Source organism: Apodemus sylvaticus, chromosome 12 (genome assembly GCF_947179515.1).
Source record: "Apodemus sylvaticus chromosome 12, mApoSyl1.1, whole genome shotgun sequence".
NCBI lineage: Eukaryota > Metazoa > Chordata > Mammalia > Rodentia > Muridae > Apodemus > Apodemus sylvaticus.
Window position 1 is genome coordinate 58,319,917 of NC_067483.1, and position 13,248 is coordinate 58,333,164.

The following is a 13,248-nucleotide window of genomic DNA, read 5'->3' on the forward strand; positions in this document are numbered from 1 at the left end:
TTGAAGTTTCTAAGAAAGGGAGCAGAGCTTATACAAACTCAAAATATTCTGAGGCCTACACACAATTCCCAGAATGCCTAGCCCCTATACAACTTTCCCCATTTTGAAGTTAAGACAAATATTTCAAAATCATATTTAAAAGATCAAAAAGACTGTTTATTAAATGCCATGCTTTACAGGTAAAATAATCACAGGTTTCCTAATGAAAATCATTTCAATCTTGTGCCTACTGTTTCTTTCCACAGTTGCCAATCAGGACTCTGCTCAAATCCAAAAAGGGATCCCAGACTAGAGTCCAAAATAACTTCTGACACATTTGTTTAAGAAACTTAAATAACAAACCCGAGTGTCTGTAGAAAAAGCACTGAAGAGTTTTAGAGTTTTAATGTTAAGAGACAGATAATCTGCTATAGGTGGAATTGTATCCTCCAAAAATGCATGTGTTAAAATTCTACCCCTTGGCACTTCAGAATTTGACCGTATTTGGAAATAGGATCATTGAAGATATAACTGGGTAAAATGAGTTCATACTTGAATATGATGGTTCACTAATCCTGTATGATTAATGTCCTCTCTCAAAAAATGAAAAGAAAAAAAAAGGAACTGGGAAGTGTGGGATTTGATATAGCACACAGAAAGAACATACATGAAGATGAAGGCAAGGTCTGGCTAATGTACTGACAAGCTAAGGACTCTGTAGGATTGCCAGACACCACAAGTTAGAAAGAAAACATGACACGGATTCTCTCCCACAACCTTCAGAAGGAAACAACCCCACTAACACCTTAGATTTGGAAGTTTGGACTTCCAGCCTCCAGAATCATGACAGTAAAAAACTAACATCTTAGATTTGGAATTTTGGACTTCCGGCCCCCAGAATCATGATAATAAATTTACAGTTTTTCAAGTCATCCAGTCAGTAATATTTTGCTACAATCTCTCTAGAAAACATTTTGCTCTGCCTTCCTGGGCACATCTTGATTTCACACATTTCTCAAAACAAAATATGAAAACAAACAAACCAGTGAAGAGAAATTATGAAGAAAATCTACTTATTTAAAAAAAAACTGGCATATTGTGTGAGATCATATAAGCCTTAGTCATGCGCCATGTGAAATAAAGAACTGCCATTTTACACACACGTGTACAGAAAAGATTCCATGACATGCTGCCACACCCTGTACCCTTGGGTACCACTTGTCTGTAACTCTGCCTGTCCATGCCCCACTGCTCTCTCTTTGTACTGAGCCAAAGGTTTTTACCTGCCAAGAACTGACTCCTCTTTGCAATCTATCTCTTCAGCTTCTTCTAAGTCCCCCCTCCATAGGCCCTCTGGTCTCTCTAGTGTCACTCGCAATATTCTTCAACCCCGTGGATTACTTTCAAACAGGACTTAAATGTTCTTTCCTTCTTACCGTCTGAAATCAGAACATTCTTACACAACCCTAAGAGCCAATACCTAGTCTCTGTTGAGAATTTACTATGTGCAAGAAACTTTGGACATCCACTATAATTGGCCCATGTATAAATCTTATAAATTACATCATATTAAATACAAAGATAGTAATCCTTTAGAGGAGCTGAGCTTCTAAGCTGGGGATCAAAATCCAGAGCCTCTTCTACCAATTGTTTCATGTCTCATAAAGGAAACACCTTGGCCGTAGTAGGTCCATTTTCTTAGTTACCACTCAGCCCTATGGCTCCACAAGTCCAATGAGACTTTCCCTTACTATTATTTGATCTTGACCTTCACTACTCTTATAAATGATAGAGCTGACAGCTTGCTTAAATCCTCTACCCTTTGTTCTTGCTGTTTTCCATGGACTTGCCTTTTCAGGATCCTCTCTGAGATTCTTCTGTTCCCCTCAATGTCTGCATACTCCACAGTTCTATCCACTTTCTTTTCTGAGTCTACACTCGCCTTGGATGATCTCACTTGTTCCGATGGTCTCAAGTGTCATCTGTATAAGTTTCAAGTGGATAGAACAGCTACTTGGCACATTCAGCTAACACTGACAGCTAGAAACACTGGGAGTGATACCTGAAGACAGACAGGCCACCCAAACAGTCCCACCAGGGAAACATGGACTGTGATAAATTTGCCATCATTGACGAGTATCTGGCTCTTGGACTTAAAAACTCAGAAACTTGAGCATGACATTGTCACAGTATTTTAAACAAGGGAGGCTGATGTATACAACTGGAATGCCAAAATATGAGTTAATGATGAGGAATATGACTGTCTAATGAACCTGATGTATGTGTCGGTCTGACCGCAGCATTCTCTCCCTGTAAAGAATGACATGAGGTTATATTATCAGAAAGCTGTTTGGAGTGAGTGCATGCAGAACAAGGACCGTTAATTGTATGGTGCTAATGTGTAATGACATCATTACATATTTATAAGGAGAAACAGTCCATCACCACAGTGGAATCCTGGTTATTCAAGTGCAAAATAAATTAACACATTGAGTCCTAGTTAGAACTTGGTTGGACACTGCTCAAATATGTTTCTGTGATTATCTTTCATTGCTGGCCCATGAACTTCTGGTTGTTGTTCATTGCAGACAAGTTAATCTCTGAAGAGCTTACTATCAAGACTCACTACCCTGGGAATGACATTGTCTCTTGGAGAAAGCATTGCATCATGTCTCTTCTCTCATATTGCATGCTAATTTCAGTGGGTTGTTATATTTATTTTTTCTGTATTGGTAAGACAAAGTCAAGTCAACTGGACTTCCTTAATAGTGCATACATGTATCCTTTTCTACAGTGCCCAGGTCTCCTCCGGGTGCCCCCAGGATTTCTTCCCATGTATTGCAGAAATGGCCTCATCTCTCATCTCCCAGCGCTGAAGACTCCCTTGCTCCGCTGTGCCAAGAGATAAAGTTCTAAGTTGAAAACCACAGTGGTGCCACGATAATCCTTGCAGCCCTTCCAGCTCCCAAGAGCTTTCATGGTGAAATGCAAAACCTCTAATACATTCTGATTAAGCTGCTTTTATTCATGAACTTTCCTCAGATTTCAGCCCAGATGACACTGCTCCCAGAAAATCTTTGCTAGTCAACCCTGCTTGAATTCATGAGAGTGGAGAACTTTGTGGGTTTTTTTTTCCACTACCGAGTATGCAGAAAATACCTGCCTATACCTGCGCCCCTCCTCATAGACCATTAACCTCTTCTGAAGTTTGTCTTTGAAGCAACATACCTGGCACACCTGTTACTGATAAACAGTAACAGACATATTGACTATTAAGTGAATAAATAAATATAAAGGATTATAATGGAGCATCTATAGTCCCTTGCAGGTTTCTTTATGAGGAGGCAGAGGTGTGGAGACAGGGAAATGATGTAACAAAGAACTCACCTGTCTCAAACACTCAGTGTATCAGAATGGAGCAGATCTGACCAAACTGAACTAAGCCAATAAGGGCTTACGGGTTTTATTAAAATAAAATAATAAACTCTTAAATATAAGAAATATGCAATGTAGATGTTTCTGCTTATGAACCAAATCCTTTCTGTTTCCAATCTCTTTAAAGTCCCTCACCTTTATCATTGTCTGATAATGACAATGCATTAATTTTATAGATAGCAAAATAGGATTAGTCAAGATTATCGAACAATTTGATTAAATGACATGAATAAGAAAAAAACCACATACGTTTCCCATTCCAAAATGGATGCTCATTCTGCTGCATGACATTTGCATTTGGAAAACAATAAATTCAGCCTCACAAGTAGGGCAACCACCCCAGTAGCTGCACACAGAAATACAGTTACAGAGATCCTCCATTCCTCTTTTCCATCCTTTGCATTCTCTCTGTCCAGGCTCTTCAGTTCAATTGACCAGCCTCCTTCTTCTGCCAGAGCTTCTTCTGTCCCTTTGATTCCAGTTTCTCTCCAATGCTCCATTCATTTAGAATTCATTAGAGAATTATTTATTCTCTAAATAAGCATCCCTACATGTCCAGGCTGAGTCTTCGGAGCTCTCTCTTCCCCAAGTCTGATCAGTCCCTTAGCAGTTTTATCTATTCTGACAGCCTGCAACAGCATCGTCATGTGTCACTTTGCATCTTAAATTAGCATCTCTCATTCTGCCTCCCACGAACTCTTCCGTCATACACAGAAATGCCTTCCTCTCTCTCTACTTACTAAGCAAATGTGAAGATGTCTCAAGTTTATTATACATGATGCCTCATCCTCCCACCCTTTCTATCTCCAATCACCGTTCTCCACCTCAGGATATAACCCTACCACACTCCTGTTATCTCAAGTCTCACAACCCATGCTACCTTGTTTCTCCCCTTGTACCTCACATTCAGCACACAATCAAAGTCTTCTTGGTTTTCTACTCAAAATATACACACACTCCAAATGTTAATCAATACCCACAGCTACCAACTCCACCTGAGGAATTCAGTCTTCCATTGGGTCCACTCTACTCTTCATCTGCTTCCCATTACTACCTAGCACCAGATGTATGATCCTGCAGATGTTTATGTCAGATCGTGTCACTGAGCCATTTAGAACTCTATAGTTGAGGTGGAAAGATGGCTTCCTGGTTATGAACAGCGGCTGCTAGTCCAGAGGACGTGCTTTGATTCCCAACACTCACAGGGCAGCTCACAATCATCGCTAACTCCAGTTCCAGAGGATCCAATGCCCTCCTCTACATTCAGCATGTACCACATGCACATGGTACACAGACATGCATGGAGACAAAACACCCATACACACAAATTAATAACTAAAGCTCCAAAGTAGCTCTCCACATCATTCATAGTTAAAAAGAAGAAGGAGGGGGAGGAGGAGAAGGAAGAGGAGAAAGAGGAGGAGGAAGAAGAAGAGGAGGAAGAAGAAGAGGAAGAGAAGGAAGATAAGAAGAAGACCACAGCCACAGGGAGCTATGAGCCCTTTTCCTGAACACATCTTATCTTATTTCAGGCCACATTTGCCAGTTCCCCTCTGTCTCTTGCCATGTCAGATACTCGGGTGTCTCACTGTTGTTGAAATGCGTCAAGATGGTCTTGTCACCAGGACATTTTGCTCAATTGTTCATCTACCTATAAAAGATACGCTCAGTGCTCCCTCCTTCAAGCCTTTGCTGAAATAGAATCTCTTCTTTCTCTTCTTTGCACAGTCTCCAGCCACCATTCTTAAAACTCTAACACCATCAAGTTCTCATGCCCCTTTCCTGCCTTTCATTTCCTTCATAGCAATCACAGGCATCGGATGCTTGTGTGGTATGGTGTGTGTGTGTGTGTGTGTGTGTGTGTGTGTGTGTGTGTGTGTGTGTGTACTGTTCCCTTTATTGTCTGTATTCCCCTTTCCTCTGGAGAATGTAGGGTCCATGATAGCAGGAGCCTTCCTTTTGGTTTTAGTTTCTTTTGGATCCTCAGTGCATTAAGCAATGCCTGACAAACAGTAGCAAGTAAGCAAGCAACACAGACCACTATGGGATGTTCCAGAGAGTGAACCATGACTGTCAGAGAGAAGGAGATGTCCAACTCATTAAAACACAGCGTCCATTTTCACTCTTTCTGCCTCCCAGAGAAAGGGGAGTCCCATGTGTTAAAGGGAGTACAGGTGGAGGAGACCATCAGCTCGCCTCTACACAACCGTACATCATGTTGTGTAGAGGAAGACAGGAATGACATTTGAGTAGCATTAAAAACAGAAATAATAAAGATAGTCTAATAACTGATGACAGGCGGATAAAGATATGGAGACGCTGGATCTCACATAATGCTATTGGGAACATAAAATGTCATAACTGCTTTGAACAGTAGCTTGCCCACCCCCTCAGCAATTAAACATATAGTTACCATGACCCAGAGATTTCACTTCTAAATATACATGCAGAAGAAATGAAAACATGTCTACACAGAAATGTCTGTGCAGATATTCATAACAGTTACTAATAAAAGGGTAGGGAATATCTAAATCTCTATCATGGACCACGGGATAAGTAAAATGTGGTGTGCGGTGGAATATAATTTCATCATATTAAGGAAATGAGGACTGTTGACTGATACATGCTTCAACACGAATGAACCGTGAAAGAATTATGTCGGCCTGAGGAATCTAGTCACACAAGACCGCAGATGATTATAAATAATCTCTACAGTGTATGAGCCAGAACAGGAAATCTCAGAGAGACAGAAAAGTGTGTTAGTGGTTTACTTAGGAGAAAAATAGGAAACTGACAACTAAATGGTATAGGACTTCTTTGGGGGTCAGGAAAATATTTTAAAACCAACTGTGCTGATGGTGTCACTTATCTATGAGCATAATAATTATACATGATAGAACCGTACATTGTATGATGAAGGAAGTATATCTCAACAAAGCTACTACAAACTGATGCAGTAGCCAGGTGTCATGGTGCACACGTAGAATCCCAAAACCAAGAATCAGAAGCAGGAGGATAGTCCATGAGTTCAAAACCCACCTGGCCTACATTGTGAGTTCCAGACCAGTCAGGGCTACATAAAAGACCATATCTCAAAAACAAAAATTAGTTAACTAAAAGGAATACAGGAAGCATGACTTTGGGAGTTAGAAGGCTCCTTCAACACAGTTAATTATAATCAGGATAGTTGAGGCAGGCCAGGGTGGCCACTTCCCTCCCCGTGTGCTGCCGGTGCTACTGGATCTGTCTCACTTTCCGCGGCATGAGCATCTTCTGATGGGCTTTGTCACCACGCTGCCCATGGAATCAACCTTCTTCCACTGTGGCCTCTATGTTTTCAAACTACCACCTCCTGTAGCCACACACCTTTCCCAGAACTGTCATGTAGGCCTGCTCCTAAGACCTAAAGCTATTCAGGAGCCTGAGACTGTCACCATTATCCCATGTATCGATCGACACAGGGCTACGACAGGTGCCAACACAGCAAGCACTCGGGTCATTAGTGTGATCACTTGAGTTCAACGCTAAATGCTACTCCTTTCCACATTGGTTGATTTATTCAACCATAAATGTGCATTTGATACTACTCAAAAAGTCATGCATAAAACAGTCACAAAATATCACAATCAGAAATGTCCTTAGGCGTGTTAAATCCAGTTCCTTCGCTCTAATATTGAAACTGAACTTCAAAAGGGGAAATCGACTTTTCCCCAATGTCAGTAAGATGTCAATCTCCATTCAAGGCCCTTCCTGTCATTACATCCTGATCATCAGCTGAAAAGGAAACAAAACCTCTCAATGAACACACGGGCATACACGAAAAGGAAATCAGAAAAGTCACACAATGGCAATAATCTATTAAGGTGAAATTGAAGTCAAATATCAACTGCATGTTTTAACTTCTATTTCTCTATCTGCAAAAATATTTTAAATATACTTGGATAATATAAGCTGTTTCCCATTCTCTATTTTTAATCATAAAGGAAATATAATCAGTTTGTACACTGAGTTATAAACACAATTTTATTAAAGTTTAAACTATTAATTATTTTCTAATACAACTTAAGTGAAAAGGGGGTCTAGTTTAATTAGTCACTGGTAATTAACATTTCAAGTTTCCCCACTTTGAATTCTGGTTGCTAAACTAGAGTAAAATCAACTACAATGGGTTGTAGACTTTCTCAATGGATACCAGTTGGGAGGCAGCACACACCATACAATCTGTTGTAAAATATTTCCACATCACTCTAAAATATAGTAGTTCACCATCTATTTATGATGGATGTTTATGATGAAACCTCCTTTATATTTTTTCCAGTAATATAATGTCATCATTTTTTGAGGCAAGCAAATTGTGCTATAAATTAGCAAAATCAGTTTTTACTTTATATTTGAGCCAACTTCAGACTCATCCCTGTTGAGGAAAAATGTTTAGCCTATTCCAAAATAACAAAACCCTTGGACTGCATCGTAAGTGGCATCTTATAAATTGAAACATCATGACATTTGAAGTGTCTCACTGAGACAGTAAACACAGCAAATGACCATCAAACTCTTGATACAAACGGTAAAGCACATGATGTCTGATCAGTGTGGAAGTGCACGTATATATTACAGAAGAATTGCTTATTGTTGTCATCGAAGAACTTGAAAATTCCAAAAAATGCTAGTTCCCTCTCAATGCATCCCAAGGGCATCTTTTTAAATAGCTGAAATACACCACATTTAATAACTAGCAATAATTAGGACTTTAATATGCTTGGCAAATGCACAAGGAAAGGGAAAAAAACTGAGATCTTTAACAACATGCTCTCATTGTGAAAGAGGTTATGCCAAAGTCTAGTGAAGAGAGAATTTCAAAAGCAAGGGGAATGTGGGAGAGCAGTGGGGGAGGGCTCTTAAGAAACCACTGTTTTATTTCTTCCACTGAGCAGCTACTTGCCTAATGAAACTCAGGTGGACACAAGACAGTCTAAGCCCCGGGGCTCCCCCTGTAATGCTACCCTCCTTGGTGACAATGAGGGCTCCGAGGAGCCTCACAGAGAGGTGCTACTTGAAAAAGAAACTGAAAAAGAGTAAATAGGATCATGTTACAGTGCAGCAGCAGAAAGCCACAGCTTCAGGGCACAGCATCAAGTCATTTTTCTTCAACTACCTTTCAAGAGCACAGACCTAGCAAATTGCAAGCATTTGTACCCCACCAGACACGGATATACTGTTTACACACATCTGTGAATCTAACTAATGATGACCCGTTGCCGCGATGAATAGATTCAGTTAAGGAATGAATGGCTTCTGTCTTTCATTTTCATGCCTCCAGTTCCAGTCCTAGTTGCTATTTACAGACTTGCTCATGTGTCCCGCAGCAGGTCTGATTCTCTCCCATGTGAGGTTATCTCGAGAGTGTGCTTGCTCTCCGTGCCCTGCTGCTGAAGACCCCATTCCTGTCCTGTGGCTGCCTTAGCGATTGAAATAGTCTTTAACTTCGAAATGCAGGCCGGTTAACTCTGAGCTTGCTGCTAATGATGCTACAAAAGCCTGGTTCTGATCTTCAGAGGACCACATTTCCAGGTCAGGGCACCACTGTTTAATCTCTCCCTAAACAAACCAACAACTCACTCCATGGTTAAGCCTAGCTGAGCTAAGAGCTTTGAGAGCAAACCCAGATGCCAGTAAGCAATTCTTTGTTACTACCATATTCCGCTGCATATTTTTTTAAATGCTTTTGAAAGTTTCTGACAATAAAACAAATTCATAGCCTAAGAAATAATAGAATTACGAATCACAACAAATACAGAGAGTAAGTATTCCCCTTACCTGGATCATGAAAGGGCACCAAAGCAAAGTTGTAAAGAGGTCTCTTAGGTCTTTTCAAAGACGTCTCCAGAATTTTGGAAGCCCCTTCAATAACCTGAACTAAATCATCATACATGGAGCCAGTCACATCAAACACAAAAGCCAACGTGGACGCCCCCTCCGGAATCTCCTCAGCCCTGCTCTCCGACTGCAGGGTCCCATCTCCAGCTAGGGAAGAATGAAAAAGAGCCACCAGGAATACTGTGTGGACCACTTCCTGGGCAATCATTTTTTTTCTTTTCTTTTCTTGTTTTGCTCGCTGCTTTTCTCTTTGCCCTGAGCTCCTAAGCACTATGCTTACTCCTCAACAGCAGGCAGGGGACTTCCTCTCTGGTGCCTCATCAGGTTTTTGCAGTCTCTAAACTAACTCAAAGTTTGGAGCGGAGAATGAGATGCGGACCAGCCCAGAGCCTGGCTGCCTCCAGGAGCTGGGCTGGGCTGGGCAGGGATGCGGCGCCTTTTGTCCGGCTGGGTAGGTCGTGGGCTCTAGGCGGTAGCGGTCGCATGCAGGGAGCTGCGAGTAGCCGAGCGCGGGCAGAGCTCCGGGTCCATGCCCTGGGGGACGCTGCGAGCCTGCAGTGCAGCCGCCGCGCTCCAGGCCAGCGACTGAGCCTCCCAACTTTCCACGGCTAGCCCCTCGAAGGCGAAGCCCGGCGCGACCTCTCCTTCTGATTGGCCAGCGGTCGTCCCTCCTCTGCCGGAGACCCCACCCCGGAGGGCGACTTTCCCCTCCGAGAGTTCCAAGTCGCTCCAGTACCGGGGAAGTGCTCCCGGGTTCCCTTCAGAGCTATAACCAATGTGCAAAAGTCCAAGGTAAACAATGGTTTTCAGGAATGTGTGGCCCACTCCCAAATTCAAGGGCATCGCCTTAGCTAGCACAAAGGGAATTACTGCCCCTTTTTTTCCCTAACGTGTGCAACGCTGCTTCAGACAACACTTCTCTCAGAATTCCCCAGTCCACCCCAAGTGCAGAAGCTAAGATGTCCCCAACCCACCATTCACCCCAGCCAGAAGGGGGAGCTGGAGCTTTCTTTTCTCTGGGCTACAGCTATAGGATGGATGGTTCTTTGATCTTCCTTGGGGAGGTGTTTAGCTGAGAGGAGGCTGGGGGTTGGGGGAGCTTGGGGGGTGCTGTAAAGTCAAAGGAGAATAGAAGGAGATAGGAGGAAAGTAAGAGACATCACAAAGTCACTAGCTATACAGTGGGATTGGAGAAGGAAGCTGGGTATCAATAAAACATTGCAGTCCAATAGAAAGGGGGGGGGGCTGGGGTGTTTTTTAAAAAGAATGAGACATACTGAATTCCTATTAGAAACCTGCGGGAGTTGTAATTTCATTATCAAGATTCACTTTGCTGATCAGCCTAAATCCTCTGCGAAGCATGGTGTGATACGATAATATTCCCATTTCACATATCCTCTTCTACAACTATGTGTCAGGTCTTAGGCAAAGATCCACTGAACCTTTGTTCCCCTCAATGGCATTTTCTTGCCAAAACTTAAGGAAACTTTACCGTGGAAAACATTACAGTGTTCTTCCAAGTCGTAATCATTCTATGCATTATAGCCATATTAACAGATTTCAGAAGGTAAGCAAAGAAAGTTAGTCATGGGCTAACCACTCTTTATTCCCCTTTAATAAATACTTTTTTTTTTCCTGGAAAGGGGGTTATTATCTGGATGCAAGCATTCAAAGTAGAGCATTCTGGCAGCTTTAAACTGGGTTTGAGAGTGTATGAGACCACCCTCCAGCATCAGGGCAGCCTGGGAAAGGGCCAGCTCCCACCAGCCTTTTATAATCTCCAACTGTCTTCCCTTTCAGACCCACCAGCTGTGGAACTTGATTTTATGATACCTATAAGTCATGTCACTTAAAGGAAGCACACGGGCCATTTGGGCTGGGTGGGAACATGAGAGGAGACGGAGAGAACGTGTTTCCTTTCCAAGTAGTATTTAGAGAATGTTGAATGTTATTTGAGGAGTCCATTCCTTTGTTTATTTAAAAAGGATTTCATTCTAGGTCATAGAGACCTGAGCTATTCCAGGTGCTCAGGGAGGTGGGAGAGTTCTGCCTTTGACAGACAGTCGGGAGCTAAGTCCTGAATGGGGCTTAATAGCTGTGACCTTCATCACCACACATACCTTCTTCCTGCCTTCTGTTTCATTTACTTATAACAGGAAACATGGCAGTTACCTAATCGGGTTAAATGACCTATATATGTTCCAAATGCATTTGGGGAAAAAAGGGTATTATTGTGTAAACTGACTATTCAACAAATATCAAACTGATTTGTTTAATGGTGTTAAACACACCTTAACTTAAATTAAATCTTAATTAAGTTTTCTATATCATTAGTGATTCCTGCCCACTTGTGATCTGTTATTGAGAATCATATTAAAATATAGGACTCTGTGGATCTTTTTGAAGTTCTGCGAGTTTTTGCTTTGTGCATTTTGAACATTTGTAACCAAATGCAGTTATTATTATGTCTTCTTGATTGATAAACATGTCTTTAACATTATGACACTACATTCATTTTCCATGGTATTATTTTCTAATCTGAAGTCTACATTGTCTAATGTATAACATAACATTGTCCAATACCAGCATTCTAACTTTCCTGTGACTAATGTTAGCATAGTGTTTGCTTTAATTTTTAAACTATTTGTGTCATTATATGTAAGATATACTTCTTGTACTCATCCTACAATTGAGTCTTTTTTAAAATCCAACCCAACAATCTCTGCCTTTTTATGACTATAGTTAGTCCATTTGCACTCAGTGTGTTGGAGAGCATGGTTATACTCAGAACAATCACCTTTCTATTGGTGTCCATTTTATTTTTCATTGAGTAATGACTGTTTTATATCTCCATGGCCATGCCATATTGTTAACTATTACTTTTTGGTTAATGGTTGATTTAGGGTTTCTGATCTGTATCTTTAATTAAATACAGAGTCCCTTCAAGTATATTACAAATTACTTCAGATAGAAGAATTTTGGATTATGACTGGGCGAATAGCTCAGAAGTAGAGTGCTTGCCTAGCATGTGGGATGCTCTAGTTTTGACTTCCAGCATTAGAAAGAAGAGGTGGGGAGCAGAGAGAGAGGGGGAGAGAGAGAGGGGGAGAGAGAGGGAGAGATGTGCTTCCAATTCACCTCTCCTATTATTGTATCCATTTCAAGCTCCACACTAGTTTCTCTAATGTGGCTCTAGTAGAAAGTGATTGTCTCACCTTTGTGTATTTGAAAAAGTCTTTATTTCACCATTGTTTTTGAAAACATTGAAAGGTAGAAATAAAAATGCTGGCATGTTTGGTCCCCCCCCCACCCCCGCGCCCTGCCCCCAGTGCTTCCTTTCTCTCTATTTCCAGTGAGAAATCTCTGCCATCTTTCTATGTGCTCCTCTGTATGAGCCAGATCTTTTCCTCTTGGTGATTTTAAAAGTCTTACTATTATAATCACTGTTGTCCGCAGTTTGATCACATGCCTTGATATTGTTCCCTTTGTGTTCCTTGGAGGTTTGAACAGTCTTCCATTTCTTGTCATCAAATTTGGATACTTTAGAATCTTATTATTTTTTCTGTCTCCTACCTCACCTTCCTCAGGAAACCTGGAGAACACATGTGCAGGAGACACTTGAAGCTGTTCCATTGCTTCCTAACAATTTGTTCATTTGCCTTAATTGTTCCCTTTCTTCCCTAGTTTCATTTTTATAGTTTCTACACTATTTCTTCATGTTCTCTTAGTCTATTCCTTACAGTCTAATACACCAGTGGTCCCTCTTGTGTAAGTTCATCACAAATGTTGCAGTTTCCATCCATCTCCAGGAGAACAATTAGGATCCTTTTAAAAACTTTGATGTCTCACTTTGAATCTATAACTACACTACACACAGATATAGTAGTTGGTTATTGCTTGGTAATCTCTCTCATTACATAGGTTTCTATAGAAGAATTTTGACCTAGCAACATGGCT

General features: G+C 41.3%; 1 protein-coding gene across 1 annotated transcript in view; it reads right to left on the bottom strand.

The window, feature by feature from the left end:
- Hmcn1 (hemicentin 1) overlaps positions 1–9,872 on the bottom strand; it is a 435,972-nt gene extending 426,100 nt beyond the window's left edge. Inside the window, exon 1 of the mRNA XM_052199882.1 lies at positions 9,232–9,872. Coding sequence (XP_052055842.1) covers positions 9,232–9,499 — 268 coding nt within the window. The 5' untranslated portion in view covers positions 9,500–9,872. The remainder of the gene's footprint in view (positions 1–9,231) is intronic.
- Positions 9,873–13,248: the final 3,376 nt, after the last annotated feature.